The 12,514-nt window shown below is 41.3% G+C and overlaps 1 protein-coding gene across 1 annotated transcript; it reads left to right on the plus strand.

Annotated features, from left to right (window-relative positions):
• Positions 1–308: 308 nt before the first annotated feature.
• LOC129008063 (mas-related G-protein coupled receptor member X1) lies at positions 309–6,224 on the plus strand. The gene is made up of 2 exons (XM_054439800.2): positions 309–443; positions 4,914–6,224. Exon 2 carries the CDS (start codon positions 4,939–4,941, stop codon positions 5,905–5,907), a length of 969 nt encoding a protein of 322 aa, XP_054295775.2. The 5' UTR covers positions 309–443; positions 4,914–4,938; the 3' UTR covers positions 5,908–6,224.
• The last annotated feature ends 6,290 nt before the right edge of the window (positions 6,225–12,514 follow it).

The following is a 12,514-nucleotide window of genomic DNA, read 5'->3' on the forward strand; positions in this document are numbered from 1 at the left end:
CATCCTTTTATGAAAGATTTTAATGTAGCATGCAATGCTATTTGATAGCATTTTATACACAGTAGAACTTCTTTTAAAATGGGAGTCCATTCTCTCAAACTGCGCCACTGTTTTTATCAAGCAAGTTGAACAAGATGGAATGTGATGGGAGAGGCTTATCTGTATTGGATATGGGACAGAGGCCAAGAATTATCTCAGGTAGGGTTTGTGTCTCCAATACCTCTGGCCACTGATTTGTCCATAGTCCTCATACAGGAAATAACAAGTCTGTCCAGCATCTTCATAAGCCTGGATTGCTCACCAGCTCTGACTCCAGCTCCTGTACACATCTCCTGAATTAAGCAACACAGAAGGGTTCTCCGAAGTCACTGAATCCCAGAAAGGCCCTCCACCTTTAGCACAAGGGAAGTCTTCACCTCTGGACAAAAGAGAAAAAGATAAGGGTAAGTACCAAGAATTGTCTTCTTCCATAGTCAGTTATGGTTTTTGCTATAAGATCGTTTCTGTGTTTCCACCTAGGTGCTACAGGCAGGGGATCATGAGCTTGTTTCAGGAAAAGACAGGGGACATGAAGTTTCCTTCTGGAAACTGAGTGCTGCCAATCCAGACTGTGTGAGTTTCAACTGGAGTCCCCCCGTTTGATTTATCTGTCCATATCACCTCCCTTATTCCAATCACTGAACCTGTCCTCATGTAGAGAATGCTGCCTCTCACATTCATTTAAGGAGTTACAGGACATGCAAGCATTGCTTCACAGAGTTGAACTGCTGTAGAAGCAGGTTTTGTTGTTTTACTTACTTTTCTAAATTATTAATCCTTGCCTGTCTGGAAAGGTTCAAGGAAGAAATAGATGGTCCAAACTGAAATAACTGAGGAGTGTTTCATGAGGGAAGTATTTACAAAGATGTGCAAGGTTAAGGGAAAGAGACAATGCATGGGTCAGCACTCTAAGCAGCAATACATAGGGGAGGACTAAGTCCTCCCCTAGGCTGAAAGGGACAGGCAAGGAGCAGTTACCATTGTTGCCATAGCCATAGCTGTAGCAATAGGGGTGGGAGAGCACCAGCAGGCAGGTGGAGAAGCCTTGCACAGCCAACACACAGCCACACAGGCTGATATGCTTTGGATCTGTGTTCCCAACCAAATCTCATGTTGATTGTAATTCCCAGTGTTGGAGGGAGGGCCTGGCAGGAGGTGATTAGATCGTGGGGATGGTTTCTCATGAATGGCTTAACACCATCCCCCTTTGGTATTGCCTTAGTGATAGTGAGTTCTCTTGCGATCTAGTTGTTTAAAAGTGTGTAGCACCTCTTCCCTGTCTCTCTTGCTCCTGCTCTCACCATGTGAGATGACTTGCTCCCCCTTTGCCTTTCACCATGATTGGAAGCTTCCTGAGGCCTCCTTAGAAGCAGAAGCTGCTATGCTTCTTGTATAGCCCGCAGAGCCATGAGCCAATTAAACCTGTTTTCTTCATAAATTTCCCAGTCTCAGGTATCTCTTTGTAGCAATTCAAGAATGAACTAATACACCGGCAGAGAGCCAGGAGGTGGAAATCCCAAGTGGCTCTCCTGCTGTCTTCCAGTCTCATCCAGGTGTCTCCCAGTGTCCCAATTCCACCAGAAACTGGAATTAAAAAGAATCCCACTGATGTCGTTCATAGAAGCCACTCTCTTGGGGTGTCAAACAGGATAGAGAAGAATGGAAAGCAAATCGTCATAGCAAATGAGACTATCCCTCTTTCCTTCTTATATCCTCCTAATTCCTGGGACAGTCTCTGTCTACAGGTGATTGATTCCTGTCTCATTTCAGCTCTTTCAGACTACTTTAATGTTCGGCACGTCTTTCTCTCCTGTCACTTCTATGCAGAAATGTTTGCATTCATCAAAAATGCATAGAAAATAAAATGTAATTTTAAAAAGAGAACATATTTCTTTTGTTTAAAATATAAGTTTGACCCCTCTCATAAAGACACGAAGTAGAAATATCTTAAATAAGAAAGTACAGTGGTGCCTCTGGGTCACTAGGTCCTGAATCTGCAGATTCAACAAACCACAGGTGGAAACTATTCCAAAAATAAGGGTATGGCGGAGGTGTGCATGTACTGAACAGGTACAAACTTGTTTTTCCTTGTCATTACTTCTGAAATAACACAGTAGAACAAGAACTTACATGGCATTTGCATTTTTTCAGTTATTCTAAGTAACTTAGAAGTGATTTAATGTATCTGGGAGAAAGTGCACAGGTTTTGTACAACTATCACATCATTTTATATAAGGAAATTGAGCATCTGCAGATTTTGGTGTATGCTGGGGTTGCAGCACACACATCTGCCATATGCGAAAGCCCCTGTGAATACCCAGAAATGACACTCTTTGAGATCAGTGCTGGAACCTCCAAGGCATCGTACATCAGAATTCCAAAAACTGCTACTTCCCAGTCCCTAGAGAGTTGCCCTCATCCTTGTGATCCTACATGGTTCCCAGCCACGCCAGCATTTCAGCATGATGGAAAAAAAATAAGGAAAGGAGATGCGTTGCTCCTGCTATTGGTCCTATGAGCCAGGACTTGCTTACATCTCTTTTGTGCATCTTTCACTGAACAGCACCCGGTCATAAAATGGCACCCAGCATCAAGGAAAACTGGAATGTGGGTCTTTGTGCCACTTTTAAACTCTCAGAATTTTTAGGTGACCAAACAGGAAAATGAACACTGGGGCAACCTAGCAGTCTCTTCTGCCTCTAACTGTCTCTGATTCTGTGCTCACATCAAGATTTTTCAGGAACTCCTCTGAAATAATGAATCATGGGGCAGAGAACCATACAGAAGTCTCATGCAAGGCTCCAGGGACCAGGGGCTGGCATTGGGCCTGCTCTTCGTGTTGTGAACTCACGAAAACACTTTAATTCTCTAGGCCTCAGCTTCATCTTATGTTATATTAAGATAATACCATAGACGATCTTTAAGGAACACATGCTAAATGTTGGTGATATCACAGCGAAAAAGGCATGACTAGTCGTTATGAAGCTTCAGGTTTCATGAGGAAGACAAACACACCATTACCCTAAATACAGAGGGACAATGTGTTTAGTGCCCTGAGTGTGGATAAAAGAGGTTCTCCTTTTCCTCCCATTTCCTTTTGGGCCAAGGAAGGCTGTGGCAGCTTGTCTCTCTAAGAGAGCTCATGATGGATGCACTCACTCCTGATGCTCCTCTGTACTCCCAGAGGAGGGTGAGTCTTCTTTCCACCTGGAGGCCTCCTGTCCCTGTGCATTCTTGGGATTCCAGAGCAAAGGTGGCCTCTGATAGGCAAAAAGGAACTCCTGAATTTATTCCTAAATGCCTTCACTCTCCTCTATATTGTTCCCTATTTGATTTGCTTCTCATTCTCTATCTGAAATTTGTTTAGGTTGGTTTTCTTTTTTTCAACCCACAATTTTGCCTGCCAACTTGGATTTAATCTTGAGAATCCTGCCTCTCCTTTACCCACTCTAACATGTATAATTGACACAGAGTGGTGCTGGGTGTAAAGGGCTGCTCAAAGACTGGATCATGAGTCAGCCCTGCTGGGCTCAAATTCATACTATATAAGTCCCAGAATGAATAATTCACTCTTTTTGTGTTCCAATGCATTATCTGACATATGGGAATAATACTCATTCTTAACTCCTAGGCTCTTCAGATAATTAAAAGAGACAATACCTAATAAACTCTCCATCAGCTGCTCTTATTCTCCCAGATTAGACCCAGTGCTCATTCTCCAGTTGAAATCTGCATGAATATCTCTCTTTATACTCCAAGCTCTACATATCTCCTATTTCCCCTCATGGACTCCTCACATACAAATGTTTGCATCAACAAAGAAACAAACCAAAGATCTCCTGAAAGAGAGAATGAAATAGGTTTACATTGTGTCTACTCAGCAGAACACTTAGTAGTCCCCCATACATATTCCCACACTTCAATTACCTGCTTCTGAGCACTCAGGCTCACCCTCACTTACTCCTTCCTCTGCTCTATTGCTGAGCAATTCAGCTTAGACCCACACCCTACCCAAACACTGTGTACAAAAATGCTTCTAGGTGTTCAGCAAAGCTACACTGAGTCCTTATTTTAAAGGCACATGAGTGGTCAATTTCAGGTTTTGGGCACACATAAATAATTCTTTTTAACACAGATCGAGCTGTCCACAAATAGAATTCTGATGAATGAAATTTTCTATATCTAATTAAACATGTGTGTTCTAATAACTTACATTGTGCTTTCATTTTTATTTTCCATTTCACCCAAATCTACCATTACCATTAGGCTTCTCATGCATGCATTCCTTCATTGAATGAATGTTTATGAAAAGCACAGTGTGCTGCTCAGGGAAATAGGCACTAGGATTATAAAATGTAAAATGTGGTCCTGTCTGCAATGACTGACACACTGAGTTATTTCTCACCCACCAGGTCCAGCCATTTTCACACTTATCCTAGCAAAGGTCACATTTTCCTCTGGTTCATAATGCATGATCTCCTTTCCTGTCCATGGATGATCAGTCCTGGTCATGAGGGTGTCACAACCACCCCTTTGCATATCTGAATTCCTCCCCGTGAGAGAAAATTTCAGGCCCAGGATAGAGTAATCATCGGGTCCACAGCCCCGGCCACTTGAGTGGGGGTGTTTTGATCCTAATGTTATTCCCATGTTAGCACAGAACTTGTGTGGCAGTAGAGAGAGGTCAGGCTTCAGAGTCAACAAGAACTGGATTTCAAACTGGATTTGAGGACCCCCACCTTTTGATAGGTGACTTATTCTCTGTGAGTCTCTGATCTCTCCTCTTTAAATGAGGAAGTAAATCCCACATGGCAGGGTGGTGGGGAGAATCAGAGATCATACAGCTGGTGATCACAACTGGTTTCTGTTTCCAGGGTCACCAGACTAGGGTTTCTGAGCATGGATCCAACCATCCCAACCTTGGATACAGAACCGACACCAATCAACGGAACTGAGGAGACTCTTTGCTACAAGCAGACCTTGAGCCTCACGGTGCTGACGTGCATCATTTCCCTTGTCGGGCTGACAGGAAATGCTGTTGTGCTCTGGCTCTTGGGCTTCCGTATGCGCAGGACCGCCTTCTCCATCTACATCCTCAACCTGGCCGCAGCAGACTTCCTCTTCCTCAGCGGCCGCCTTATATATTCTCTGTTAAGCTTCATCAGTATCCCCCATACCATCTCTAAAATCCTCTATCCTGTGATGATGTTTTCCTACTTTGCAGGCCTGAGCTTTCTGAGTGCCATGAGCACCGAGCGCTGCCTGTCCGTCCTGTGGCCCATCTGGTACCGCTGCCACCGCCCCACACACCTGTCAGCGGTGGTGTGTGTCCTGCTTTGGGCCCTGTCCCTGCTGCGGAGCATCCTGGAGTGGATGCTCTGTGGCTTCCTGTTTAGTGATGCTGATTCTGCTTGGTGTCAAACATCAGATTTCATCACAGTCGCGTGGCTGATTTTTTTATGTGTGGTTCTCTGTGGGTCCAACCTGGTCCTGCTGATCAGGATTCTCTGTGGATCCCGGAAGATACCGCTGACCAGGCTGTACGTGACCATCCTGCTCACAGTGCTGGTCTTCCTCCTCTGCGGCCTGCCCTTTGGCATTCAGTTTTTCCTATTTTTATGGATCCACGTGGACTGGGAAGTCTTATTTTGTCATGTTCATCTAGTTTCTATTTTCCTGTCTGCTCTTAACAGCAGTGCCAACCCCATCATTTACTTCTTCGTGGGGTCCTTTAGGCAGCGTCAAAATAGGCAGAATCTGAAGCTGGTTCTCCAGAGGGCTCTGCAGGACACGTCTGAGGTGGATGAAGGTGGAGGGTGGTTTCCTGAGGAAACCCTGGAGCTGTCGGGAAGCAGATTGGAGCAGTGAGGAAGAACCTCTGCCCTGTCAGACAGGACTTTGAGAGCAACACTGCCCTGCCACCCTTGACAATTATATGAGTTTTTCTTAGCCTTCTGCCTCAGAAATGTCTCAATGGTTCCTCAAGGTCTTCAAACAGATGTTTATCTAACCTGACAGTTGCGGTTTTCACCCACGGAAAGCATTAGCCTGACAGTACAATGTTTAGATTCTCCTTGATATTACCAACACATTTTCCCTGTTATCTTACACTGAATCATTCCTACTGAACACTTTTTCTGCAATTTTCTTTGTAATACAAGGAGTTCCTGTCCAAAACCCTAAAACACTCTTTATACTTTTTTCCTACCTGATAGTATCAAAAAGAAAGATTCCTTATTAATCTCTCAGACTATGTTCCCCTGAAAATCATATTCCCTTCTATGACTGGAGGCATTACTGCAGTTAGAAGCTCGATTCTTAATAAGTGAGTTCTGCTACCTCTAAATTCCATTGAATTCTCAGATACAGAGCAAAATAATGTCCTTAGAGACAGACTCTCTCTTCATAAAAACACTCTCACCAATTGGTTTTATGAAAAGTCCTCTCCTGTCATTTGTCCACAGCACGGTGATATGTTGGCCTTGGTTTCTAGTAAAGACAACCATGGCCCCTTCCCCTTGAGAACTTTTAAGTGCTTATTTAGCTCTTCCTGGACTAATGGACCAGTGAGGAGCCCACAAATGTGCCCTAGTTCCATTTTGGCCATTGGAAACCTCAATATTGGTTTCAAAGTGGAAATTATCTTGAAAACCATTTATTATTTGCTTACAGACTCTTTCAGTTGTAGAATTCTTCATACTTCCAGGTTTTGTACAAATTGTTCTGGCTGTAACTTTCAGTTAGTTAAATGGCCATTAACATGAGAGGCAAGACTGATAACATCTGACCTTTCCATGCCAATGTCAATTATGGTATCTTGATAATAACTTACAGTTGTTATAGAATTTTGATACATGCTTGACATAGATGAACCTGGAAACATTGTGCTAAGGAAAATAAGCCAGATACCAAAGAAAGTAAGTTCAAATTCTACCAGGTATCCAAACTAGGAAATTCGTGAACACAGAAATTAAATTAGGAGGATCCTGGTGCTAGATGATGGGGAGAATATGTAGCCATTATTAAATGAGCACAGAATTTCTGTGTGGAATAATGAAAAATTCTTAAAAGGGACAGTAGTAACACTTACAACTTACTGTGAATGTACTTACTGACACTGATTGTACACTTAAAATGGTTAAAGTTGTAAAATGTATGTTATGTAAATTTTACCACAATTAAAAACAGTTAATTATAGAAATGGGATCAGTACAAAATTCAGGACTATTCTCCACCAGTGGTTATACCTTCCACAGATAACTCAAGTAGGCAGAAGAGATTATCAAGAGAAAATGTGATGTCACAGCAATTAACCCTCACTGAGGGGAGCTGACAATTGCAATTTGAGTATGCAGGAGACTGTACAAAGTAGCTATGAAAGCAATAAAGAGGTATATAGTTTTCAATTTGTCCAGCCAAATTTATTGGTGGCACTTATAACACTGTTCACAATGTTTAATTCAGGTCCCCTGAGTCCAGATCCATTGCTCTTCCAGGCCCAGCACTCTGCTGATGCTGAATCCCATCTGTCCACCCTCAATTTCCACATGCTGTAGTAGGACAAGGCTATTGGAAAGGGTTTCCTACAGGTGGGAGGAAGCAGGAAGCCAATGTTTGCAGCCAATGCTCCAGGCAAGGAGCTTTGATGTGATGTCTTTAGTTCAGGCTGAGGGTTATTGGGAGAGTCCACTCTGGGAGTCTGTGATATCAATTGTACAGTTTTGGCTAAAGATGTTGTCTATCATGAGGAATTCTGTAGAAAATTTTCACCTGGCAATTTAATCAAATAATGTTTGTCCTCACCTGGGAAACTGCTTATCTTGATGTTAGTGACATTTCTTTTCTTTTGACGGAAGAAAACTTCAACTTCGAGAAGGCTTAGATTATATCGCTGAAGCCCATTCTGAACTCACCTGACCTCACACATTGCTCTACTACAGCACTTATAACAGTGTACTGAATTATTTGTCCTCACCTCTTTCTCTTCTACCACACCCTCAGTTCTTTAAGAGCAGAGAACATGTCTTTGAATTTCTAGTGCAACAGACTAGGTGTGGAATTTAGAAGAAGCTCAGAACTATTTTTCACAAGCAGCTCACACCTGAGAGTCACAGGGTTGTCCAGCATCTTGCAAAGGCTAGCTCAGTCACCAAGTCTCACTGGAACTCCTATAGGCACCTCCCACTTAATAGAGTGTCCTCTGCAGTTGGTCGTTCTGAGAACAGCTGTTGCCTTTTATTGCAGGTCTGCTCACTGCCTCTGGGAAGAAGAATGGAGGGGATGTGGGAGTCTGCTCATGAGCTGCCTTCTTTCCAAGGTCAATTATATCATTTCCTCTCAGGTACATGTCAAGGAAGAGCATGCAGGACTTCCAGGAGTGTTCTCCAGAAAGTAAGAAATGATATGAAAATCTCTCACGGCACCTTTTGGGAGCTGCCATTCATGACTATTTTTTAGGCATGAATTCAACAAACATTCAAACCTAATTCATCACGCACTGTGCTAATTCTACATAAAAGCAAACACCTTTCAAATAAGCCTCTCACTAACACATTCTATGTCTATAACCAAACCTTTCACCTTCGTGAAGAAAATATATTGATTGATTCCGAGCAAATGCTGAGCCTTCATGGCAATTCACTGATGCTCACATATACCTGGGCTCAAGGACACTGAGTCATCAGCCTCAGAAGAACCAATTGGATCTGTTTCTTGTCCTGCTTTTGCCAATTAGGCTTGTCAATATAATTTCCTAATTTATCAAAATACAGCACAAGTTAATGGAACAAGAGTATGAAAGAAGAATTGCGGTTTCCATAAAACTAATGTGAATGCTTAAATGGAAAATAAAAGCAGGTTCCAAAATTATTGTTAGTTTAGTAGCTGTGAGTCTTCCAACTCTACAAGATTAAACAAAAATGAAAAATATTGAACGACATTTTTAGACAGAATGCTATGCATCGGATGCTAAATTCTACACTTAAACTAATCCAAACTGCAAATCACAGAGAATGATTGATAGATATGCTTTCAGGAAGACAGAATAGAATTCTATTTGCTGAAACCTACACAAAGGAATGTTCTTTAGTCTATTTCTATTATACTGAACAAATTATAGGTAAAAATGAAATATTCATGTTACAAATGTATCATTTTTTATAAATACTGATTAATAGACATTTCCAATTAACCTATCCACTTCCATTCCTGAATATATTATGACTGGGATTTTCATAGCAATATCTCCACTTATTCCACTATTTATTGTTTAAATACATACTGAGCATCTTCTACTCTCTGGCTTGCATGCCAGACGCTTGGGAGTCAAAGTAAACATACCCACATTCCCAGAGCGCACAGCCTGTGAAGGAAGGACACTAGTGCAGGAAAGACTGCCTCCCAATGTGACACATGCTATCCAAGCAGTGTTTGTGGCTCAAGGGTGCTCAGAAGAGAGGGTATCTATAAATCCCAAGTTATCTTGCTGCCATCCTGAAGATGAATGTCACACCCAAGCACCCAGCTGAAGCAGCACAACATGATTTTAATAAACTAGAGAATATTCACCAGGTCACTGCTCATGCAAGACAACAATCTCTGCAAAAGTTTTGCAAGTTATGACATCACAAAACTAATACGCTGAATCTTACAACAGCCCTCGTTCTATAATCTAACATCATACCAATGCACAATTCCTGAAAAGATTTTCAAGAGGCCTTGCAGTTGCTTAGGCAACAGGCATTGCAGAACTACCTACTACCATTACCTGTGTTCCAGCAGAAGCAGCCCTTGCCTCCAGGCAAACCCAATTCAGCATCTGGAAATCCCAGGATATGTAGGGAAGCAGGATGTGCAAGTGCTAGAATGGGAAGAACACTCACCTAGTTTAAGGGATTTGGGATTCTCAAGCTGACTGCATGGTCAACAAGAATCACATGCTCATTCTAGGCAAGCCAAGCAGATAGTGAGGTTATGAGATTGCCCCTGTCTGAAACTGTGCCATTTGTGCATTTGTGCTCAGGTATCTCTTTTCAGAATATGTGGGTAAAGTGTGACTTTACCATAACCATGGACTGAAGATAACTACTGTTGTGATCCAGACCACCTGAGAAATTTACGTCTCTACACAGTGACTATAATCACGGTAAGCATATGTTCTTCTCACCTATGTGGAAGTGACCTAGAATCCAAAGAGACTGCTCTGATGCTTGTTCTGTATGACGGTGTGGTATCAGTTGGGCACCATTTTTGTCAATGTACCAATGCTCACTATAAATATCGATGGCATTTGTTTGCTCTTATCTAGCAGTTACAGTAGAGTATAGAAAAAGAAATCTCAATGCTCATGCCCATTGTATTGGTCCAATTCTTCTGAAACCTTGCAGGATGCAAACACAAGGAAGGAGAGTAGAGACAGAGCAGACCTCATTCCTGTGTGTATGTAGAAGTGAGTGGATCATGGAAGGCTTCGTGTAATAGGTAGAATTTTAACTGATGACTAAAATTAACCCAGCATTATTATTATAATTATGCCCTAGTAAATTTTGCCAGTCACACAAATTTTTGTATTGGGCAAGGAGAGATAAATAGAATCTGGACAGATGGAAATCAGACGAGAGATAATTTACAGTGGCACTGTTAATAAAAGCATAGAGTTTTTTGGGGAATGGTGAATAATTCATACATGTGTTCTATTCCTTGTGTCACCCCATGTATTTGGTCATGGTGGCAAGATCCATCTTAAATAGAATCACAAGACTGGAGTACTCGGAATAATGAGCATTAAATTTTGTGGCCTTGAAGTGATAGGGGTTGGTGTTCGTTTTGTGATATTCATAGGGGTGAGCTCTATAATAATGTAACGTCCAGAGAGGGCCAGGCAGGGCAGCCCAACAGGACAAATCACCAAGTCAATGCCCTGCTCTCCTTACCTTCCTCACAGTGATATGTTTAGCCCTCCAGGGTCAGAAGGCATCGATTAAAAAAAAAAAACAAGAAAAAGCGTGGGGTTTAAGGGAGAAGAGAAAAGCAATGGAATGCAGCCCCTTCTCTGGAAATTCAACATTGTAATTGTCACATAAAAATTCAAACCTAAACTCTGCATAGCCTTGATATGGATGCCCAAAAATTTCTATTCAAATTCTGTGTCACCTAGCACCTCTTTGTAATGTAATATCTATAGTGACTTGACATTGAGTTTAATACTCCTGTTTTAACATCCTGGTACACACGTGAGAGAATAATACATATCAACCTCAGACATTCTGAAGTTGAAGAAAATTGTTATTCCCACTCCAGGTGTGCAGGCACACTTGCCTTCTTATCAAAGACATGTACAATTATTGCTGAGAGTTGAGATGCATGATTCAGACTTAAGTTGTGTCTGTAAAAGTGTATGTATTCATTTTAAGAGTTATTGGAAACAAATATGATAAAAATTTAATATGTGCTTAATTTTGTGGAAGGTGTCTGTTAGTGCTTACTATATTATCTTCTAGCCTATGTGCCTGGTTTACAAACGTCCTTCCAGCATACCCCATGTCCTCATTCTTGGTGACTTCAATATCCATGGAGGTAAATCCATAGAATGAACAGGTCTTTGTTTTTTAAGTTTTCATTGTGAATTAATTGTAGACTATGAAGAAGTTATGAAAACAGTACAGAGTTCCTGTATGCCCATCACCCAATCTACAGCAATATTTACATGTTAAATAAATGTATTATCAAAACCAGGAAATTGACATTGATACCATCTAATTATCTACACTACAAACCTTATCAAATTTCACCAAATATCTATAGTACCATCTTACCAAATTTTACCACTGTTTGCATTCACTCGTTTTTGGAGTGAGATATTCCTCTATGTTTCATTCCATAACATTTTGTCACAGGTGTAGATTCATAACCACAATTGCATTAAATATAAAAGTGTTTCTTCACCACAAAGATTTCCCTTGGGCTCCTCCTACTGTCACACCCACAGTATGTTTCTTCCCAAATTCCTCTAATGATTGATCTATTCTTCATCTCTATAATTTCATCATTTCAAAAGTGTTACATAAATGGAATCATATAGTATCTAATCTTTTGACTTTGGCTTTTTTCATTCAGCATAATGTCCTCAGGATCCACCCAAATTTTTGCAGATATCCATAGCTTATTGCTGACTTTTTTTTTGTACTACTGAGTAGTGTTCCATTGTATGGAGGTACTATGCTTTGTTTCACTATTCACAAGTGGAAAGACATTGCTGTTTTTCTCTAACGTGGCGTTTTTAAATAAAGCAGCTATATACATATGTGTACAGACTTTTTTATTTTAAGTTCTGGGATACGTGTGTATAATCTGCAGGTTTCTAACATAGGTATACATCTGCCATGGTGGTTTGCTGCACCTATCAAACCATCATCTAGGTTTTTAGCCCCATGTGCATTAGGTATTTGTCATAATGCTCTCCCTCCTCTTCCTGCCC

Source organism: Pongo pygmaeus, chromosome 9, assembly GCF_028885625.2.
Source record: "Pongo pygmaeus isolate AG05252 chromosome 9, NHGRI_mPonPyg2-v2.0_pri, whole genome shotgun sequence".
Classification (NCBI taxonomy): Eukaryota; Metazoa; Chordata; class Mammalia; order Primates; family Hominidae; genus Pongo; species Pongo pygmaeus.